The 17946-nt window shown below is 43.8% G+C and overlaps 1 protein-coding gene across 2 annotated transcripts; it reads left to right on the top strand.

Annotated features, from left to right (window-relative positions):
- The first annotated feature begins 2436 nt into the window (after window positions 1-2436).
- CCK (cholecystokinin) lies at window positions 2437-11936 on the top strand. 2 transcript variants are annotated; one of them, XM_035130183.2, is made up of 4 exons: window positions 2437-2477; window positions 2578-2665; window positions 4403-4651; window positions 11085-11936. In XM_035130183.2, the coding sequence occupies exons 2-4, from the start codon at window positions 2620-2622 to the stop codon at window positions 11213-11215; spliced, it is 426 nt and encodes a 141-aa protein (XP_034986074.1). In that variant the 5' UTR covers window positions 2437-2477; window positions 2578-2619; the 3' UTR covers window positions 11216-11936. The 2 variants fall into 2 exon arrangements, with proteins under 2 accessions (XP_034986074.1, XP_034986076.1); XM_035130185.2 differs by lacking the exon at window positions 2578-2665 and having other exon boundaries at window positions 2443-2477.
- Window positions 11937-17946: the final 6010 nt, after the last annotated feature.

Below are 17946 nucleotides of genomic sequence, written 5' to 3' on the forward strand. Positions count from 1 at the left end.
AAACAACCTTGCTCCATCTTCCATGTGACAGCCCTTGAGATATTTGATGGTGGCTATCCTATCTCCTCTCAGCCTCTTCTCTTCTAGGCTAAACAGACCCAGCTCCTTCAACTGTTCCCCATATGGCTGGTAGTTCAAGCCCACCCAGGGATGGCTGCAGGCAAGATTCCTGCATTGCAGAGAGCTGGAAGAGAGATGATCTTCAGGGTCCATTTCAACTCTATAATTCTATGATTCTATATCTGTCAGCCTTTGTTTGGGGTCGTCCCCCCACGTCTGAAATCCCTTCCTGCTCAGTGAAGAGTCTATTACTCACAGCTTCCCATACTTCACTGTCCTGGAATTATTATTATTTAAATAAATAAAAAAGTGGAAAGGGTTGTTGAAAGGAATCAGGAAACCACCGATGCTCACCTGGAAATGTTCCATTCTTCTTCGTAACCATTGATTGCAGTGGACTTCCTTTCCACAACATTACAATAAGGAAGACCACGTCTCAGTGGCAGACCTTGGCGAGTCAGATTTCAGCAGCATCCTGTTTGATGCCAAAATTCAGCATCCCCTGCCACTTATGTTCCCGCTGCAACTGAACCAGTAGCTCTCCCCTAAATCCACTTCTGCACATCTGTATACATTTTAGGCTGCCAAAGGAGGAGGAGAAATGAATCAGCCCGGTTGGCATCTATACTTTCTTAGATTAGTTAGTTAGTTATTGTTACGGTTCTCGACCAGCATATTCTTAGATAACTACTATTAAACTTCTCATACAGCAGATACAATCAGAAACCATTTGTCTCCTGAGTAGTCACGTACCATTGGATCTAGACTAAGTTTTAATTCCCCCTGAATTCAATGTGGCTTGGATTAAACCACGGCTATCTTACTCTGGATTCCAAACCATAGACTACAATGGATCAGTTCCACATATACTAGTAGGAGGGTGAGTGGCAGACAATATGTGTTAATATTCACCAGCTCAAACTGGCACATAGGTTACCCATCAAACCCCAAATGGTGCAAGGCCATAAGGCATTTCATTTCTATATTTAACATAAGGTAGATAGATAGATAAACTTTATTCACATTCGCCAACAGCCATAGCAACATAAAACAAGCAATATATACAGATAAAAAACAACAATAGGTAAAAAAGGGCAATCAAATAACCAAGATTATTGTTCAGATTTAACATAAGGTATATATCACTTGATTGTAAGAAAACCTCTGACCAGTTTACAAACAAAGGCACAATGTTCAGTGTTACAAAGCACACATTGTGCGGAACTTTTTTAGCTTCTCAAAAAAGCCAAAAGAACAACCCACCCTACTTTGGGAAGTTCCAATGAATTTGGTACAACTTGCATCAAGGGGAGCCAATATGGTCCCCTTCAAATGCTGTTGAATTGCAACTTCCATCAGCCTCGGACATGTCCAATGGTCAGGGGTCAACAACATTGGGAGGACATCACATTGACTATTATTCCTTGCTCTTATAGTTCACCTGGAAGCAGCTCATTGGTCTTCTTAAGATCACAAGACAAGCCATGAGTAGTTGTTTCAAGTGTGAGCATCTGCAGGATTCCATAGAGTAACAAGACCACACCCCAGACCCCCCCCCAAATTATTTGTTTGGTTTTGATAGTCCAGGGGTTGTGTCAACATAGTGACCTCCAGATGTTACGGACTACAGTTCCCATCATCCCTGACCACTGGCTATGCTGGCTGGGGCTGATGGAAATTGTAGTACCCTGGGAGGGCACCATATTACCTGTTCCAGTGTTAGACTGTGTACCCAAGTGAATCTGTTTAAGATTACAGGCTGGTGAACATATTCAGGAGAGAGAGGTGGGGGGGGGACACCACAGGATTTAAAGTAATAAAAATGCTAAAACTATCACATTTAAACCTCATCTTATCCCAAACCCTATGCATATTTGGTCAGAAGTAAGTTCCTCTGCGTCCTTTTAGACTTACAGTATCCCTAAGTGAATGTGCATAGGATCACAGCCATACGACATTAAGCATTGTCCTGAGTTGCCTTGGCTGTGTACCTGTGAAAAGACTTGGGTGCCTAATCAAGACAGCTTCATTCACTCTAGTTGCCATCACTAAAGCTCTGCATTAAAACCACTCGAATGGTGTCCATAAATTCATGGCGTTCTTATGTCTTCTCTCAGTACATAGTCAAAGTCCCTGCAACGTTGCTAGACTGAAGTATGTGTCAGAGAAGCAAAGCCCTGCTTGCTGCAGAGGCAGAATTGAACCCTTTTTCTTTGGCAACTTCTCCCACCCCCCAGCCCCAATACAAGTGCATTTCCTCCACCCATACATTGGAGTGTACGATGCTCCCATCATTGCGTCAGAGCTGTGCAAACAGATGACACTGAACCAGGCTATTTAAGGGGCAGCATTGAAGGGCTCAGCTACAACCTCGAGCCTCTCTCGTGTACAGCAGCAACCTGCACCTCATTTAGAAGGTAGGAGATTATTATTTCACTGAGAAACTGCCTTTAGGGTGTGTGGGGGACTGAAACAGCTAGTGGCTGGCTTCTTCGCTTCATTTTTTTGTACTTATAGGTTTCTCAGACTGCACTGAGTTTTTTCTTAGAAACTGTAAGAATGAAATCAGCGATGGTCTTCCAAACTGTTGCAGGCAGCTTCACAGGTACCTTGAGTTTAAAAACTGTTCCTCTCTGCCTTTCTTAACCTTTTACTAAACATGCACAGGGTTAATTCACTGCATTTTGAGAAAGCATCTTGGGCAACAAAACCGAGTTTTCAGGCTGTTGCTGTTTTCAGTTAGTTGCCTGTGCTATACCAAGAGGCAATGTTACAGTAACTTTTTATATGGCGCAGGCTGTGAAATCTTTTTGAAAACCCAAACCCAACATTTATCAGACAGAATTCAGGTGTCTTTTTAAAATCTGAATGACATTTCTACATGCAGTGCAATCCTATACATGCTTATTCTTCAGAAATAAGCCACATTTAATTCAATGAAACTTCCAGGTAAGTCTGCATAGGATTTTAGTGGTATATGTGTTATGGGTGGGGTGTGTAGAAGGGTTGTATAATTTGAATTTTAGTCTCTGCACCATAATATTAGCAGCTGGATGATTTGAGTAACACTTTTTCTTTATTTTCTTTTTTTGTATCTCACTTACAATTTGTTACTTGGATATTGGATGTCGGCACTGCTACTTTTTTTAATCATGACTGCAGCAGAATCTCTCCTGAGTGATTTTGGGGCTGTAATTTCTTTTTAAGTTTAAGGAGCCTGGTGATTTTAGCATGTCAGAGGCATCTTGACACACTCCAGCCCAATGCAAGCATTTACGTTTTCGTGCTGGGTTAAACCCAGGATGATACTAAAACAAATGGGACTTATTTTTAGGCGTACCCTATTCTGATTTCTCAGATGTTTGTGAAACAGGTGTCGTATTGAAACCTATAATGCATGTGAATTTAATAGATCTGTCAAGTTGTGGGTTCTGCACAAAATCAAATGTTCACTTTACATTTCTTACCCTCTCACAAAAATATCTTTAGACATGTCTATTTCACTCCCTCAAAGCATCCTCACTCACACTTGCACAGGAAAAGCATTAGTTGTGTATATCACACACATGTATTCCGAAGGGACACATACCTAAGACTACTTTAATGGCAACCAATACCTTTTATTCTGAAATCTTATGCATGTCTCCTAAGAAACAGGTCCTGATGAATTCAGTGAGACTTACAACCTCAATTTACGGTACTCTGCCCTATTCACAGCCGGCATGCTGAATAAAAGTTCTTTTTCCCCCACAGGTGAATTTAGCTTTTCTGGTTTTCTAGTTTCCAGAGTGCAAACCTGGAACTGGAATAGCGAGTATACATTTACTCCAGATAAATTAAGTCAGGGTCCAGAAAGTGTGATCTTGTGGTGTAGATCCATGCATTCACATTATCCAGGAAGGAAGTCAACACCTCTTTGGGTTTTTTCCCCTGGGACTCAGAGCAACCAGAACCATGCTAATATAGTAAATATTTCATTGCCTTTCCAAAGCAAAATGTCTCACTTTCAAAAGAGGGGAAACTGCTTTCCCCTGCCAGCACTGCAAAAGGGAAAGCAATGGATGGTTTCAGTTGGTCAAAGCAGTTGGTCCCCCACCCAACGATTAACTGGTTATCTTTGCTCAAGATATAATCATTCAAGGGCATTGATCTCTATGGTATTTAGTCCCCATGGGCAGTTAACTGCATCTCTTCCTTGTCTAATTGAGCCGCCAGAATATTTGTTGGTTTGGAAGTAGACTATGTGGTGTGTGTGTGTGTGTGTGTGTGTGTGTGTGTGTGTGTGTGTGTAAAGGGGGCCTTTTAGGATCCTTGACAACCCCTTCTCCCTTTTCCTCTTTAGCTATGTACAGTGGGGTCTGCATCTGCCTGCTCCTGGCTGCGCTGTCCACAAGCTCGTTGGGGCAGCAGACTTCAGGGTCCCACAATGCCAATCCTGTGGCTACTGATCTCGAGCAGAGCTTGCTGGAAAACCACCGGCATGTCCGTACTCCAGGCTCTGGGAAATCTATGCAGCAGGTGGACGGCAACGTTGACCCAAAGGCCAACCTGGGCGCTCTACTGGCCAAATATCTACAGCAAGCCCGAAGAGGTATATTTTGAATCATTTTTCTAGCCAAGTGTACTTTCTACCCAAGTAAATACCCCTGTAAAATTCAACACATGAATAGCTCCAAATGGAAGGCAGGGTGACCTCTCGTACTTTTTTTTTTTTTTTTTGCAAAGCCCAGGTAGTGAGGTTGCATCTTGTGGAAAGGGCTCTTGTTGATTAAACAGGTCAATTCTTCAACACATACAAGAGTGGCTGATGCCTTTAAAAGAGGGAGTGTACCTACTCCAACAAGCCTTATCATACCTTTGCTCAGTTTCACCTGCAGAAAGTGTCAGTCTGACTCGTTTCATCTCTGCCAGTCCAAGCCCTTCTGGCCAGCAAAATAGAACCTCCTTGTGCAGAAGCAGTCTATTTCTAAAGATTAAATGCTAGAGAGAGGCAATAGGGCAGGGTTATTTCCCTTCATGCCAACAGAGTACAAAGCAGAGACATCATCTGAGTCCAAATGACACTCTTGAAGATTAATTTGCTGTTGCAACATTCATCCTAACAAAGGCAAACTAGAATTCTAGAATTGTAGAAGGGACCCTGAGGATCATGTAGTTCAAGCCCCTGCAATGCAGGAATATGCAGCTGTCCCATAAGGGGATCAAACCTGCAACCTTGGTGTTATCAACACCGTGCTCTAACCAACTGAGCTATCCAGCCGATAAGGCAGAGAACAAGCAGGCTGTTATGTAAGCGTGGAATAGGGCCAGCCCACTATATTTTCCCACCTGAGTTGAAGGACAAGATGGTGTCCCCTCCTCGTTCTGCATTCAGTAGCTGACTGGACTAGCAGTTGGAAATGGGCCATGCAGCAAAAGCAACTCTTGTTCTCCAGCAAAGGGGAATGGTCAGAGAGCTTAGGAAGAACAGCTGTCTCTTTCCTCTAACTTTTGCCACCTGAGGCAGCCACTCCACTTCGCCTAATGGTAGGACTGTCTCTGGCAGGAAGGAGGGAATATGGGAAGGGGATAATATGGCAGCTAAGAGGTAGCCCAGAGAAGGGTAGCTGGGGGTGATGAAAGGTCAGAGAAGACCTCCGTCTGGGCATGAGATGTCTACCCTTGCCTTGTGGAGCAGAGCAACTTGCCTCCCCCTTGTCTGGAAGGCTCCGTCCTTCCTTCTTTTTCAGATAACTCCCTCTGGAAACCACTGTCCGGGCAGATGGTGCTTAAACTGCCTGGAAAATACCTTGGGGCTTTCCCCAGTCTCTGCTGTGCCATTAGGTAATTCTAGACTCAGGACTTAATGGCCGTGTGTGTGTTAATTCACTTACTTCAAAATGTGTGAGCTAGCCCTGTATTCAGGACAAACCTCCAGGGCTTCACACAGTACGGGGAAGGGAGCCGGAGGAGCTTTGACAACAAACAGCCCAGGCCTGGACTTGAGCATTTGTCCCTAACTGGCTCCCACTGAGCAAGTGAGCCTCAGTCCTCAGAGCTATGCTGTTCCAGAGTGTGGCAACCAATCTCCCAGGCGCACAATTTAGGGGATGCAACAGGCAACATCCGATGTCCAAACAGGAGCTGCAGAAGTGGGCTAGGCAGCCTGCGTCTTTCCCTGTCCTTCCTCCGTGAAGAACAGTGGCAGTGCCGGGGCAGAACTTTCACCTCCTCTCTGATGGCAGTCAGGGATTGAACCCTGAAAGTGCCCTTGGCACATCTGCACTAAACCTCTGCTTATTGTTTGTTTGTTTGTTTGCTTGCTTGTTTGCTTGTTTGCTTGTTTGCTTGTTTGCTTGTTATTAAATTGGCCCTGTTGTTGTTGTTTAGTCGTTTAGTCATGTCCAACTCTTTGTGACCCCCATGGACCAGAGCATGCCAGGCACTCCTGTTTTCAACTGCCTCCCACAGTTTGGTCATCATCTGCAGGTCTCAGGGGGTTCACAGCAAAAAAAAAAATACAAGATAAAAACCAAATGCATAATAAAAGCAAAGCAAACCACTAACCCCTGGGGGTCAGGGGTGGGTAGCAGTAAAACAATGTGCAATGTGTTTTGGGTTGTGTGTGTTGTTTTTTAAGTTTTCCTGCTATTTTCCTTGCCCCTGCTTTTTAAGGCACTGTGCTAACAGAGCAGAGTCAAAAGACATCTGCATAGCTTAGGATTCAGAAGGGACCTCAAGATTCCTCTAATTCCCCTTGCCTGAAACAGGAAAAGAGGAAGCACTGATGGATAGCTCACTTGGTTAGACTTGGAGCCCAGTGTTGCTAACACCAAGGTTGCAGGTTCTATCCCCATATGGGGCAGCTGTCTTCTCCTGCACTGCACGGGGTTGGACTAGATGATCCTCAGGGTTCCTCCCAATGCTACACAGACTGGCAGCGGCTTTCTAGGGTTTCAGGAAGGGAGTCTTTCCCAGACCTACCTAGAGTTGTCAGTGGTTGATAACCTGGGACTTTCTGCACACACAACACAAAGCAGATGCTCTACCATGGAACTCTCTCGACACAAGAGTCCAGGTTAGACTCCTATCCTTCCCTCTTTGGAGAGCCTCTGCAAAGGATTATCTACATCAGGGTTTCCCAAACTTGGGTCTCCAGCTGCTTTTTGGACTACTGCTCCCATCATCCTTGACCATTGGTCTTGCTAGGCAGGGATGATGGAAGTTGTAGTCCAACAACATCTGGAGACCCACTATTTGGGAAGTCCGGACCGACATGTTGCCTTAGAATATTTGTTGAGTTGATGTCAATTTGTATTTAGATGCAGGTGCCTAAGAAAAGATGGTGGCGTCAAACTGCCATTCATTTGCACATTTACTACAGAAATGTCCTCCCTGGAGTGAAAACTCCAAAGCCCTATTTTTTTTTAACATATAGCCTAACTAAAGGTAAGCCAGTAGCTAGATGCATCATTTATTAAAATGGCTCATCAGTCCTCCCTCGCACCGCATGTCACCTGACAAAGATTAAAGGATAAGATGGGTTTCAATAAATGTATAAAAGGGCTAGTTTTTATGAAGGCTGTCCAGGGAATTGCAGAGAATTCCATCTAAGTTTTTAGATGCCAAGGACCAAAATAATGTATATTCCACTTGGTGATATATCCACAAAGGGCCAGCTATATATAATTTTGATTGGATTTTACATAAAGAAAAATACAAAAAGAAAATACAACATAGCTCCCTCAAATCTTGTTTCTTCAATATTCTTTACTTATATAAAGAAGAATAACAAGAAAATACCTATATTCATAATAAAAAAGAAAGAAAGAAAAGAGAAAAAATATTATCATGCTTTTCAACTTTAATTCTAAACATTTCGGACTTCCTCATTCCCCCTTCTTGAGTTCTCAATACTTCACTAGTTATTGCAGTTTCCAATTCTAGCCACCCTTTCTTTCTTCCCTAATATAACTTCTTTTTAACCATTAACCCTTCAAACTTCAAATTGCCTTTATTACTCAATATTCTCTACCCTTTTACCCAGAAATATTCAGACTTAATTATGCTCTTTTACCCCCTTTTTATTCCCACCTACAAAACTAAATCTACCCCCTTTCCTTGGAATCGGTATCTCCAGAAATTTCAGCCAGCTCCTTAATACATTCCGAATTCAGACCATTTTTTATCAGTCCATAAAAATTTATACAATTCTCACTCACCCCACTCCTGCTCTGTCCCAGTCTAAATTTTGCTGAACCCTTTCCCCCCCCCCTGCTGTATTCCCATCACTTTATTTCCGCTCACATTCTCTTTCTGCCCCCTTCCTACTTCCTTCTCCCCCTCTCTCACCGGGGTAACCACCTTTTTGTTTTTCCCCAGGGCCAGCTATTATAATATAAAAGGCATTTAATAATATGTTAAATGTGCAGTTTAAAATAATTTGTTAAATTTACAGATGTTAATAATATGTTAAATTTACAGGTGAAGATCCTTTAACCCAACCTGAATTTTCTCATTTTACAATCCTAGGCACACTTATTTGGGTAGAAACCTAATTAGATCCATTGGACTTACCTCTGAGTAAACATGCATAGGGCTGTGTTGCATGTCTCCTGGATTGGTTTCTCTGCCGGTGTTTCCCTGTTGGATTATCTCCATATTTATAAGCTCTCCGTAATGTCAGAGAGGAAAGCATAGAACACCCCAGTTGAGAACAGCTTGATCCAGAAGTAAACTCAAATTTATTCCAGTAGAACTTGCTTGTGAGCAAGAACTCCAGCCGAGACCACACACTGATCTCCCCAAGGCTTTCCCACTCATTCCTATGTGATATTCACAATAGGAAATAGCAGACGAGAACCTATAAAAGAGAACTGAAGAGTGTGGAGGACAAAATAGAAGCACTCTAAACGATTTCAGAAGGGCCTTTCTGGTATCTGAAGAAGTGTGCATGCACACGAAAGCTCATACCAAAATAAAAACTTAGTTGGTCTTTAAGGTGCTACTGAAGGAATTTTTTTATTTTACTTTGACCCAGACCAACATGGCTACCTACCTGTAACCAGAAGGGCCTTTGTTACCAGAACAATCTTCCCCTAGCCCAAGATCACCCACCCTTTTGTGCTCTTAAGGCGGAAGTTTCACAATAGCCACATTTGTATTGACCTGTCCAGTCGTCAGTGCAAACTAGTAGGCAAAATTTTTGATTTTAATAGATGCCCTGTGCAGAAAGAGTAGCCTCTTTGTACTTTTTTAAAAATACATTTATCACAGTCAAGGGGTTCAGGACGGCCCATCTTAAACTATCACATGTTTATTTTCACAACTACCTTGTAAAGTAGGTTAGCTAATAAAACAGTGACTTGCCCAGAGCGACACAGTGAGCTTCATGGCAGAACAGGGACTTATCCTTATTTTGCAAAACTGTTCTACATTCAGCACAGAGATGCTTCTACAACATTGGCCCTGCGGCTTTGTTGTAGCTTATCGGGATACAACGGCAAATGGCACACCACTGTCTCTGCTCCTTCCTTCTTGACCAGAGATGTGTATAGCCTGCATGGCTACAGACGGTAATTAGCATCTCGGTTGTGGTGCTTTGCCCATAGAGCATCATCTGGCAAGGGGTAGACCAGTACGCTCCCACATCCATGGGCTCAATGGCTCGCAAATCTTGTTGATGGGTAAAAGCCATAGATCAATGTTGGAGTGAATACTTTGGATGCAGAAGGGTTCATTCATGGCATCACCAGAAACTTGTCTGGAACCCTGGCGAGAAACTCCTGGGCAGTGTAGACAGCCAGCCAGCCAAGGGATACCTCTGTTGGTAGAGCGTGAGACTCTTAATCTCTGGCTTGTGGGTTTGAGTCCCACATTGGGTGAAAGATTCCTGCAGTGCAGGGGATTGGACGAGATGATGCTTACGATCCCTTCCAACTCTATGATTCTATTATTCTAATACAGAGCTAGTTGTGACTAGACTCGGCGTGTTCCTATGACCTCAGCCCAGTTTTGTATGTGTTTAAGGCACCACCCCATAGTCCCTGCATATACAGTGGAACCTCGGTTGTCGAACGTTCGACTTCCGAAACATTCAACAACCGAGGCACAAAGGGCTGCCAGAAAGTTCAATGGGGGAAATTGAGAAACACATCTCGGAAGCTGTTCGACTTCTGAGGTGTGTTCAAAAATGGAAGGAATTACTTCCGGGTTTTCGGCATTCGGGTTCTGAATTGTTCAGCTTCTGAGACGCTAGAAAACCGAGAATCCGCTGTATAGAGAGGGGGGAGATGAGGGCACTATTTTTCTGGGGAAAGAGATGTCAGAAACACAAACACCTCCCTCATTCTCTTAGAATGATAATGACACCCACTTAAGAGGTGCCAGAGACTCTTATGTGACACTAGTGTCATTCAGCCCGTTAAATAAACGGGCGCTAGAACATATGTGAGTGCTGCACGGAGCACCGGATCGAGGAGCCGGTCTGCAGAGTCAGCGCCCAGCAACGCCACATGGAGCATCGCCTCCTCAATCCAGCACGGCGTTGCTGGGTGCTCACTATGCAGACCGCCTCCTCAATCCGGTGCTCCCGGGACCTCTCCTTCCTGTCGGCGGCAGGGGGACAGGAACAAAGGAGGAGAAAGCAGCCCTTTCTCCTCCTTCCTTCCTTTCCCCCAGCCGCCGACAGGAAGGAGACATCCCGGGGTTTGGAGCACTTCTCCAAACCCCGGGACCTGTCCTTGCTGGACACACACACACACACACACTCTCCCCCCGCCGCCGCCACCAACGTTCAGTCCGGCCGGGAGCGGCGGTTGGCAGCCACAGGGAAACGGTGGGGGGGTGGGGAGAGCGTGCGTGTGTGTGCGTCCAGCCTCTGCGTCCAATCCCTGTGTCCGTGGGGCACATGCGCAGTAGTGCGGACACAGGGACACAGGGATTGGACGCAGAGACACTTGCACTTTATTATATAGGATACTTCTATTACTTTGATAGTGAGCATATACTTCTATTTCACTCTTCATTTTCTTGTTTTCCCCAAGGTGCTTCTGGAAAGGTCTCTGTGATGGGCTTGCAGAGTTTTGACCCGACACACAGAATAAGAGACAGAGACTACATGGGATGGATGGATTTTGGACGCCGGAGTGCCGAAGAATATGAGTACTCTTCTTAGAGAGCTTCAAACTATGCTTAAAAGAAATGAAAATCAAGTCCCATTTCTGTACAGGGCGGAAAAAATTGTCATCCTTTTCAAATCAGTGTTTTAAAAGAAAACATATGTATTTGATGTAAATTTGTCTGTAAAACTATACAATGCAATATATATTATATAAACATATGCAGAATTTTCCAGAAAAAATATTATCTTTCTCCTATAGTTTCTTACCACTCAGTTGTAGACATATTAAAAAGTATTTCATTCATCCCTCTGTCGTCTGATCGCCAGAATTGTTGATGTGTGTCACAATCACTGCAGAAGGAAAATACCCTCACATCGTTAATACACTGTTTGTTAATATTAACAACTTCCAAAGGAGCACATTATATATACCAAAAAAATGCTACAGGCGTTAAGAGGCAATCTGTCCAGATATCAACATGACAAGCATTTTTCAATGGTTATGAGAATCCATTTCAAATTTAATTCTGAAAAATCTCTGGTGAATAGAATGAGTTCCTCAGCAGCAGCTAAGCATTTTCGCCTTTAGGTTCTATGCCCAATTTTCAACGCAAAGGTGATACTGATGTTAAATTTTGGTGTGGAAATTTTACTTATTTCACTAAAATAGCTGCTTTTTGCATATGGTTTCGGGGGGGGGGTTCAAAGTCTACCCCCATTTTATTTAATTAGGGCAACGTTGGACATGGAACTGATTTCTGATTTAATATATGGTTCGGTTATTTTCTTTTGTCAAGTGAATGTGAACATTCTGCTACAGTGATTAATCCTGGAATAAACAAAACATTCCTTGCCTCGTGGTGACTTATACATTTGTTTCGAAATACAAGATGAAGATTCTGCACCTCCTACCCTAATATGGTTAGAGTGATTACAGTGAAGCTCATTCAGTAGTTTGCAGTGCAATCTTCTGCATGCCTACTCAGAAGTAAGCCTCCTTACATTTAATGTGACTCACCCCCAGGTGTACAGGATTGCAGTCTTAAATATGAAAACCTCCTTGCATTGGGAGCAATCAAAAAGGTTTTTTTAAAAAACAAAACGAACAAAAACAAAACAGCTTTAAATGACTCCAAACATGAGCAAGCTATTATGTTGTTGTTGTTTAGTCGTTTAGTCGTGTCCGACTCTTCGTGACCCCGTGGACCATAGCACACCAGGCACTCCTGTCTTGCACTGCCTCCCGCAGTTTGGTCAAACTCATGTTCGTAGCTTCGAGAACACTGTCCAACCATCTTGTCCTCTGTCGTCCCCTTCTCCTTGTGCCCTCAATCTTTCCCAACATCAGGGTCTTTTCCAAGGATTCTTCTCTTCTCATGAGGTGGCCAAAGTATTGGAGCCTCAGCTTCACGATCTGTCCTTCCAGGGAGCACTCAGGGCTGATTTCCTTAAGAATGGATAGGTTTGATCTTCTTGCATTATAGGCACACTTATTTATTTATTTTATTATTATTTTTCCCCATTCATAGGAAAAAATGAATTTAAGTTATAGACAGGGCAACCTACTGCCTCTCAAGACATCAACAGTATCACATGAAGCATGACAAATTTAAAGAGGCGAATATGTGTTTGGATTCCGGGGGACAACTCACTTGTGTTAGGGAAGAAGCCAAGGAAGATACTAACCCATAATATTTTTCACCAGCATTCAAAGTATAAAACAATTTCCATTTGCTGCATTGTGGAAACCTACCTGCTAGAAGGGCGTAACAACCCAACGTTCTGACCCTCTTTCTTTTTGGAATCTCGTTTGCATCAGATATAAATGAGCAAAGCACATATACACCTGGGTACTTTTGTGCTATCGGGGAATTTCACAGCACTGAAGTGCCTCTGGCTTCAAAATCAAGGAGAACCCAGACGTGAAGGCGGCAATTATTTCACTAAAGAGATTTGTCTCGGGCTGAGAGTTTTTTCTTGCCCATTACAGAGTGGGATTCAACAGAGGGCGATATGCTATAGAACAGCTGTGGGCAAAAGGTGGCTCAGAATCTACTGGTAGATTTCTGGGAGACTTGAAGGTCAACAAGGATTTTTGACTCCCCAAATGTCTAACATTGACAACAAAATGTCTCCCCCTCCCTTAATGATATGCTGAAATGAAGAAAGCTGGGGGTGGACTGTATGACAAGGAGTGTGCAGATCGAATGTGAGTTCTGTTTAGTTCTGGTACTCCAAACAAATCCTCGGGCTCCAGGTTCTTTTATTTTTATTTTAATCTTTCACAACAGGCTCCATCTTGGTGGGCCTCAGGGTCCTAGTAAAAAGCAAAATAGATGCTGCGATCCTGACATGAACCCATCCTTATAGTAACAGAGGGGAGTTGAAGAGATATCGCTTTTCCTACATGATATGCTGTACCTACTGAAATTGCCGCTTTTACATAATTACTAAAAGGACCGAGGGAGGCCGAAATCCATATACAGTGGTATCTCGGTTCAAGTACACAATTGGTTCCGGAAGTCTGTACTTAACCTGAAGCGTACTACTTAACCTGAAGCGAACTTTCCCATTGAAAGTAATGGAAAGTGGATTAATCCGTTCCAGATGGGTCCGCGGAGTACTTAAACTGAAAGTACTCAAACCGAAGCATTCTTAAACCGAGGTATTTGGGTTGCTCAAAAAGTGTCTACAATGGTACCTCAGGTTACTAAATTCGTTCTGGAGGTCTGTTCTTAACCTGAAACTGTTCTTAACCTGAGGTACCACTTTAGCTAATGGGGCCTCCCGCTGCCGCCGCGCTGCCACCGCACGATTTCTGTTCTCATCCTGAGGTAAAGTTCTTAACCCAAGGTACTACTTCTGGGTTAGCGGAGTCTGTAACCTGAAGCATTTGTAACCCGAAGCATTTGTAACCCGAGGTACCACTGTATTTGGTGCAGACCCCTCCAGAGAGCAGGACTGAACCATATGTTCACCAGCATTCTTGGGGGGGAATGTGCTAATGAAACCCACCTCTGAAGAGTGCAGGGTTGAACCCTCCACTTGTCAGGCGAGCAGAGAGTTCAGTCCTGCTGGGTGCTGCTTCAAGAGTTAGTGTGTTCTCTGCGTAAGTTGTGTCAGCAACTTCCCCCCCCCCCCGACCACCTGAATGCTCTTTGGACTGTTCCTTCCTTGAACCATCTGGGGCTGTCTCAGCCTGATTCATCCAAAGCCCAGCTGGGCCAATTTCATACCCTCTAACATTTCTCCGATGAAAATAGGGACGTCCCGTTCCATAATAATAAGTTTACTATTGATACCCCATGCATCTTACTGGGTTGCCCCAGCCATTTAGGCAGCTTCCAACATATATAAAACATAATAAAACATTAAACATTGGTGGGGGGGGGAACCTTCCCTATAAAAGGATAGCCTTCAGACAGCTCGGGGGGGTGGATAATTCCATACCCTCCAACATTTCTCCAGTGAAAATAGGGACATCCTAAGGAAAAGCGGGACATTCCGGGATCAAATCAGAAACCAGGGCAGCTTCTCAAAATCAGGGAGATCCCTGGAAAATAGGGACACTTGGAGGGTCGGGATCTGGGCTTTGGCTGGCTTTGGTGTACAGTCCTAGCATATGCCACAATACAGCACAACGCACCATCTCCCCCCCCCCATACATGAATGGGGGGGGTCAATGCATGAATCAGCTGCTCCAATGTCATAGTCATGGTGGAAAGATAAACATTTATGCTTGTCTTGCATACATTAGACTACATATTCACTTTGCTAAGTGGAGATGGTTTTCCGGTTAAATGGCAACAATGTTTGAAGCAATCGATGGGCCTCTACTACGTATGGTGGTAGTAGGCTAAAATAGCCTGTGATATTGTTGTTGTTGTTGTTTAGTCATTTAGTCGTGTCCGACTCTTCGTGACCCCATGGACCATAGCACGCCAGGCACTCCTGTCTTGCACTGCCTCCCGCAGTTTGGTCAAACTCATGTTTGTAGCTTCGAGAACACTGTCCAAGCATCTCGTCCTCTGTCGTCCCCTTCTCCTTGTGCCCTCAATCTTTCCCAACATCAGGGTCTTTTCCAAAGATTCTTCTCTTCTCTTCTCATGAGGTGGCCAAAGTATTGGAGCCTCAGCTTCACGATCTGTCCTTCCAGGGAGCACTCAGGGCTGATTTCCTTAAGAATGGATAGGTTTGATCTTCTTGCAGTCCATGGGACTCTCAAGAGTCTCCTCCAGCACAATAATTCAAAAGCACCAATTCTTCGGCAATCAGCCTTCTTTATGGTCCAGCTCTCACTTCCTGATATCAGCCTGTGATATAGGCATGGAAATGAGGGGTGGGTGCTGAATCCTCCCCCAACTTGCCACTTTGCCCTCATGCTGTTCTTTCCCACAGCAAACCCAGAGGGGAAGTGAGCCCAGCCGGCTGAAGAAATAGGGGAAGGTCTATGGAGACCAAAAGTGGCAACGCTTCCCCCTTTTACATTGCATGCCGCTCCCCATTTCACACACAACTGGGGCAGATCTGCATGTGAAGGCATGGCTCAGCCAGTGTCACATTTGACCCTGAATGAAAGAAAGCAATTCCCCGGCAAAAAAAAGCAAGCAGATAAAGCAGAGAGCTTAGGAGAGGAGATTCTTTCCAGACCCATCTAGATATACGCGGAACTCTGCCGCATAATCAGCATGTCTTCGTATTTCACTGCTTTTAAAATTCTGCCGTTCATTCGCAGCTATTCAAACGCGATGCGAAAGCTGCTAAAATATCAACAGCTAGCTGGTGCTTCTAATTATTTCCAGACCTTTTGGTGCTCGGTTTGTGCCAAAGTTTACCCAGGGTTGATCAAAGCAGGCAAGCAGACTAGATAGGGCCATAAAGGGCTTTGTATTGACTCACCTAGAGCCAAAATGAAATTGGGAGAATATATTGAACTCATTAACTCGTTACTTATTAAAGTATCTTTCAGAATTCAGGACAGAACAGTATACAACTAGTTCCCTGGGCTAATCAGCATGAATCTTTACAGGGGAGGGATGGTGTTACTTGTGATACCCAATGAAGGCGAGGGGCTAATCTTCCGTTCTGCTGAATCCGGGAAGATTAACCTTTATTATTTCAGTTGAAGTAATAAAAAAACTCAGCACTGGAAATGCGAGATTCTCAAACCCTGGAACGTTAGCGGGTTCTTCGGTTGCGCCGTTGACGGTCATGTGAGTATAATTTTTAAAGTCACAAAGGATTTCCAGCAATCCTTTGCAGTAAAAAGAAATTTATTAGCTGTCAGATTATTGGAGAAGCAACACTTTCCCCATAACCATTGCTCCCTCCTCGCCAGTCCCCTACACGATCTCTCAAATGTTTCACAGTTGGATGTTAAGAATTCATTTCCGAAGAGAACTTTTGCAGTGGGGGGGGGTTATGACTGTTTTCTTCCTGGGCTGTTTATATATCCTGATATTGCCTGGTCAAGCTTACTGAGATGGTGAGTAAACTAGGCAGCAAAGGTTAACAGATCCAATGGGGCAGGCACTTGTAGCCTCAAAGCTGATCCCTCTCACACAACCTCCCATGGACCCAGAAATATTGTCCCACTTCTAGCAGTGTCAGCACCCAATATAAAACCTGGAAAAGTTGGGGAGGGATTCTGTAGTTTCTAGTTGCACAGGAGAGCCACACTGGCATTGCTCGTGGGAAGCCAGCAATATTTAGAGGCTTCATCTTACAAAGGCAAAGATGAAGCAGCCACCTAGTTAATGGCAGTATTTATACAGTACTCATAACGAAACGCCTCCCTTATACACCTTTAGGCAGAGGGCCTTCTCGGTGGTGGCGCCCTCCCTGTGGAACACCCTCCCATCAGATGCCAAGGAAATAAACAACTATCTGACTTTTAGGAGACATCTGAAGGCAGCCCTGTATCAGGAAGTTTTTTTATGTTTGGTGTTTTATTGTGTTTTTAATATCATGCTGGAAGCCGCCCAGTGTGGCTGGGGAGGCCCGGCCAGATGGGTGGGGTGTAAGTAATAAATTATTATTATTATTATTATTATTATTATTATTATTATTATTATTATTACTACTGTTGCCAGGCAAAAGCAATTCTCTTTAACCAGGTCTTGGGCCGGATGCCCTTTTAAAATGTGTTGGGGAGGGGGGGATAATTGGTTGTTCTTGTTTTTTATATTATTATTATGTATTTTGTGTTTTTATGTTGTGGGTATGGGGCGTCATAGAAATTTAATTAATCCATTAATTAAGTAATGATAAATGTGGTCATGGTGTAGAGAGCTATATTTAAGATCAAATCTACGCTTTATATACTCTGTTTTCCTATATACTAAAGAAGACATCAACAACATAAATTAATGATGGGTTTCCCTCAAGTACGGAAACTGATTTATGCAAATAGGCTAGACAGGCAGCTCTGACCCAGATAAGGAATAATTTTGTTTTATTAGGCTTTACTTGACACATGCATCCACCTGCACAAAATTGTGGTTACACTTCACCATCCTGTCTCTGGCATGGTAGCTAAAGATTGTAGCTGTGAGCCACGACTGATTAGGTGCACCCTTGCAAAGAGTCAGAAAGTTCAGCTAGAAATAAAGCATAGATTTACTGACCATGAATGCATGCAGAATTCATGCCATGATGTAGCCAACTTCACCCATGTCATTCAGTGGCTTACAAAGGCAATAGCATAAGCAATGGCTGCTATTCTGGAGTGGACCACCAAGAAAAAGTCCATGTTCTGCACTCCCAGAATCCTACATACTATAAGC

This window comes from Zootoca vivipara, chromosome 12 (assembly GCF_963506605.1).
Source record: "Zootoca vivipara chromosome 12, rZooViv1.1, whole genome shotgun sequence".
Classification (NCBI taxonomy): Eukaryota; Metazoa; Chordata; class Lepidosauria; order Squamata; family Lacertidae; genus Zootoca; species Zootoca vivipara.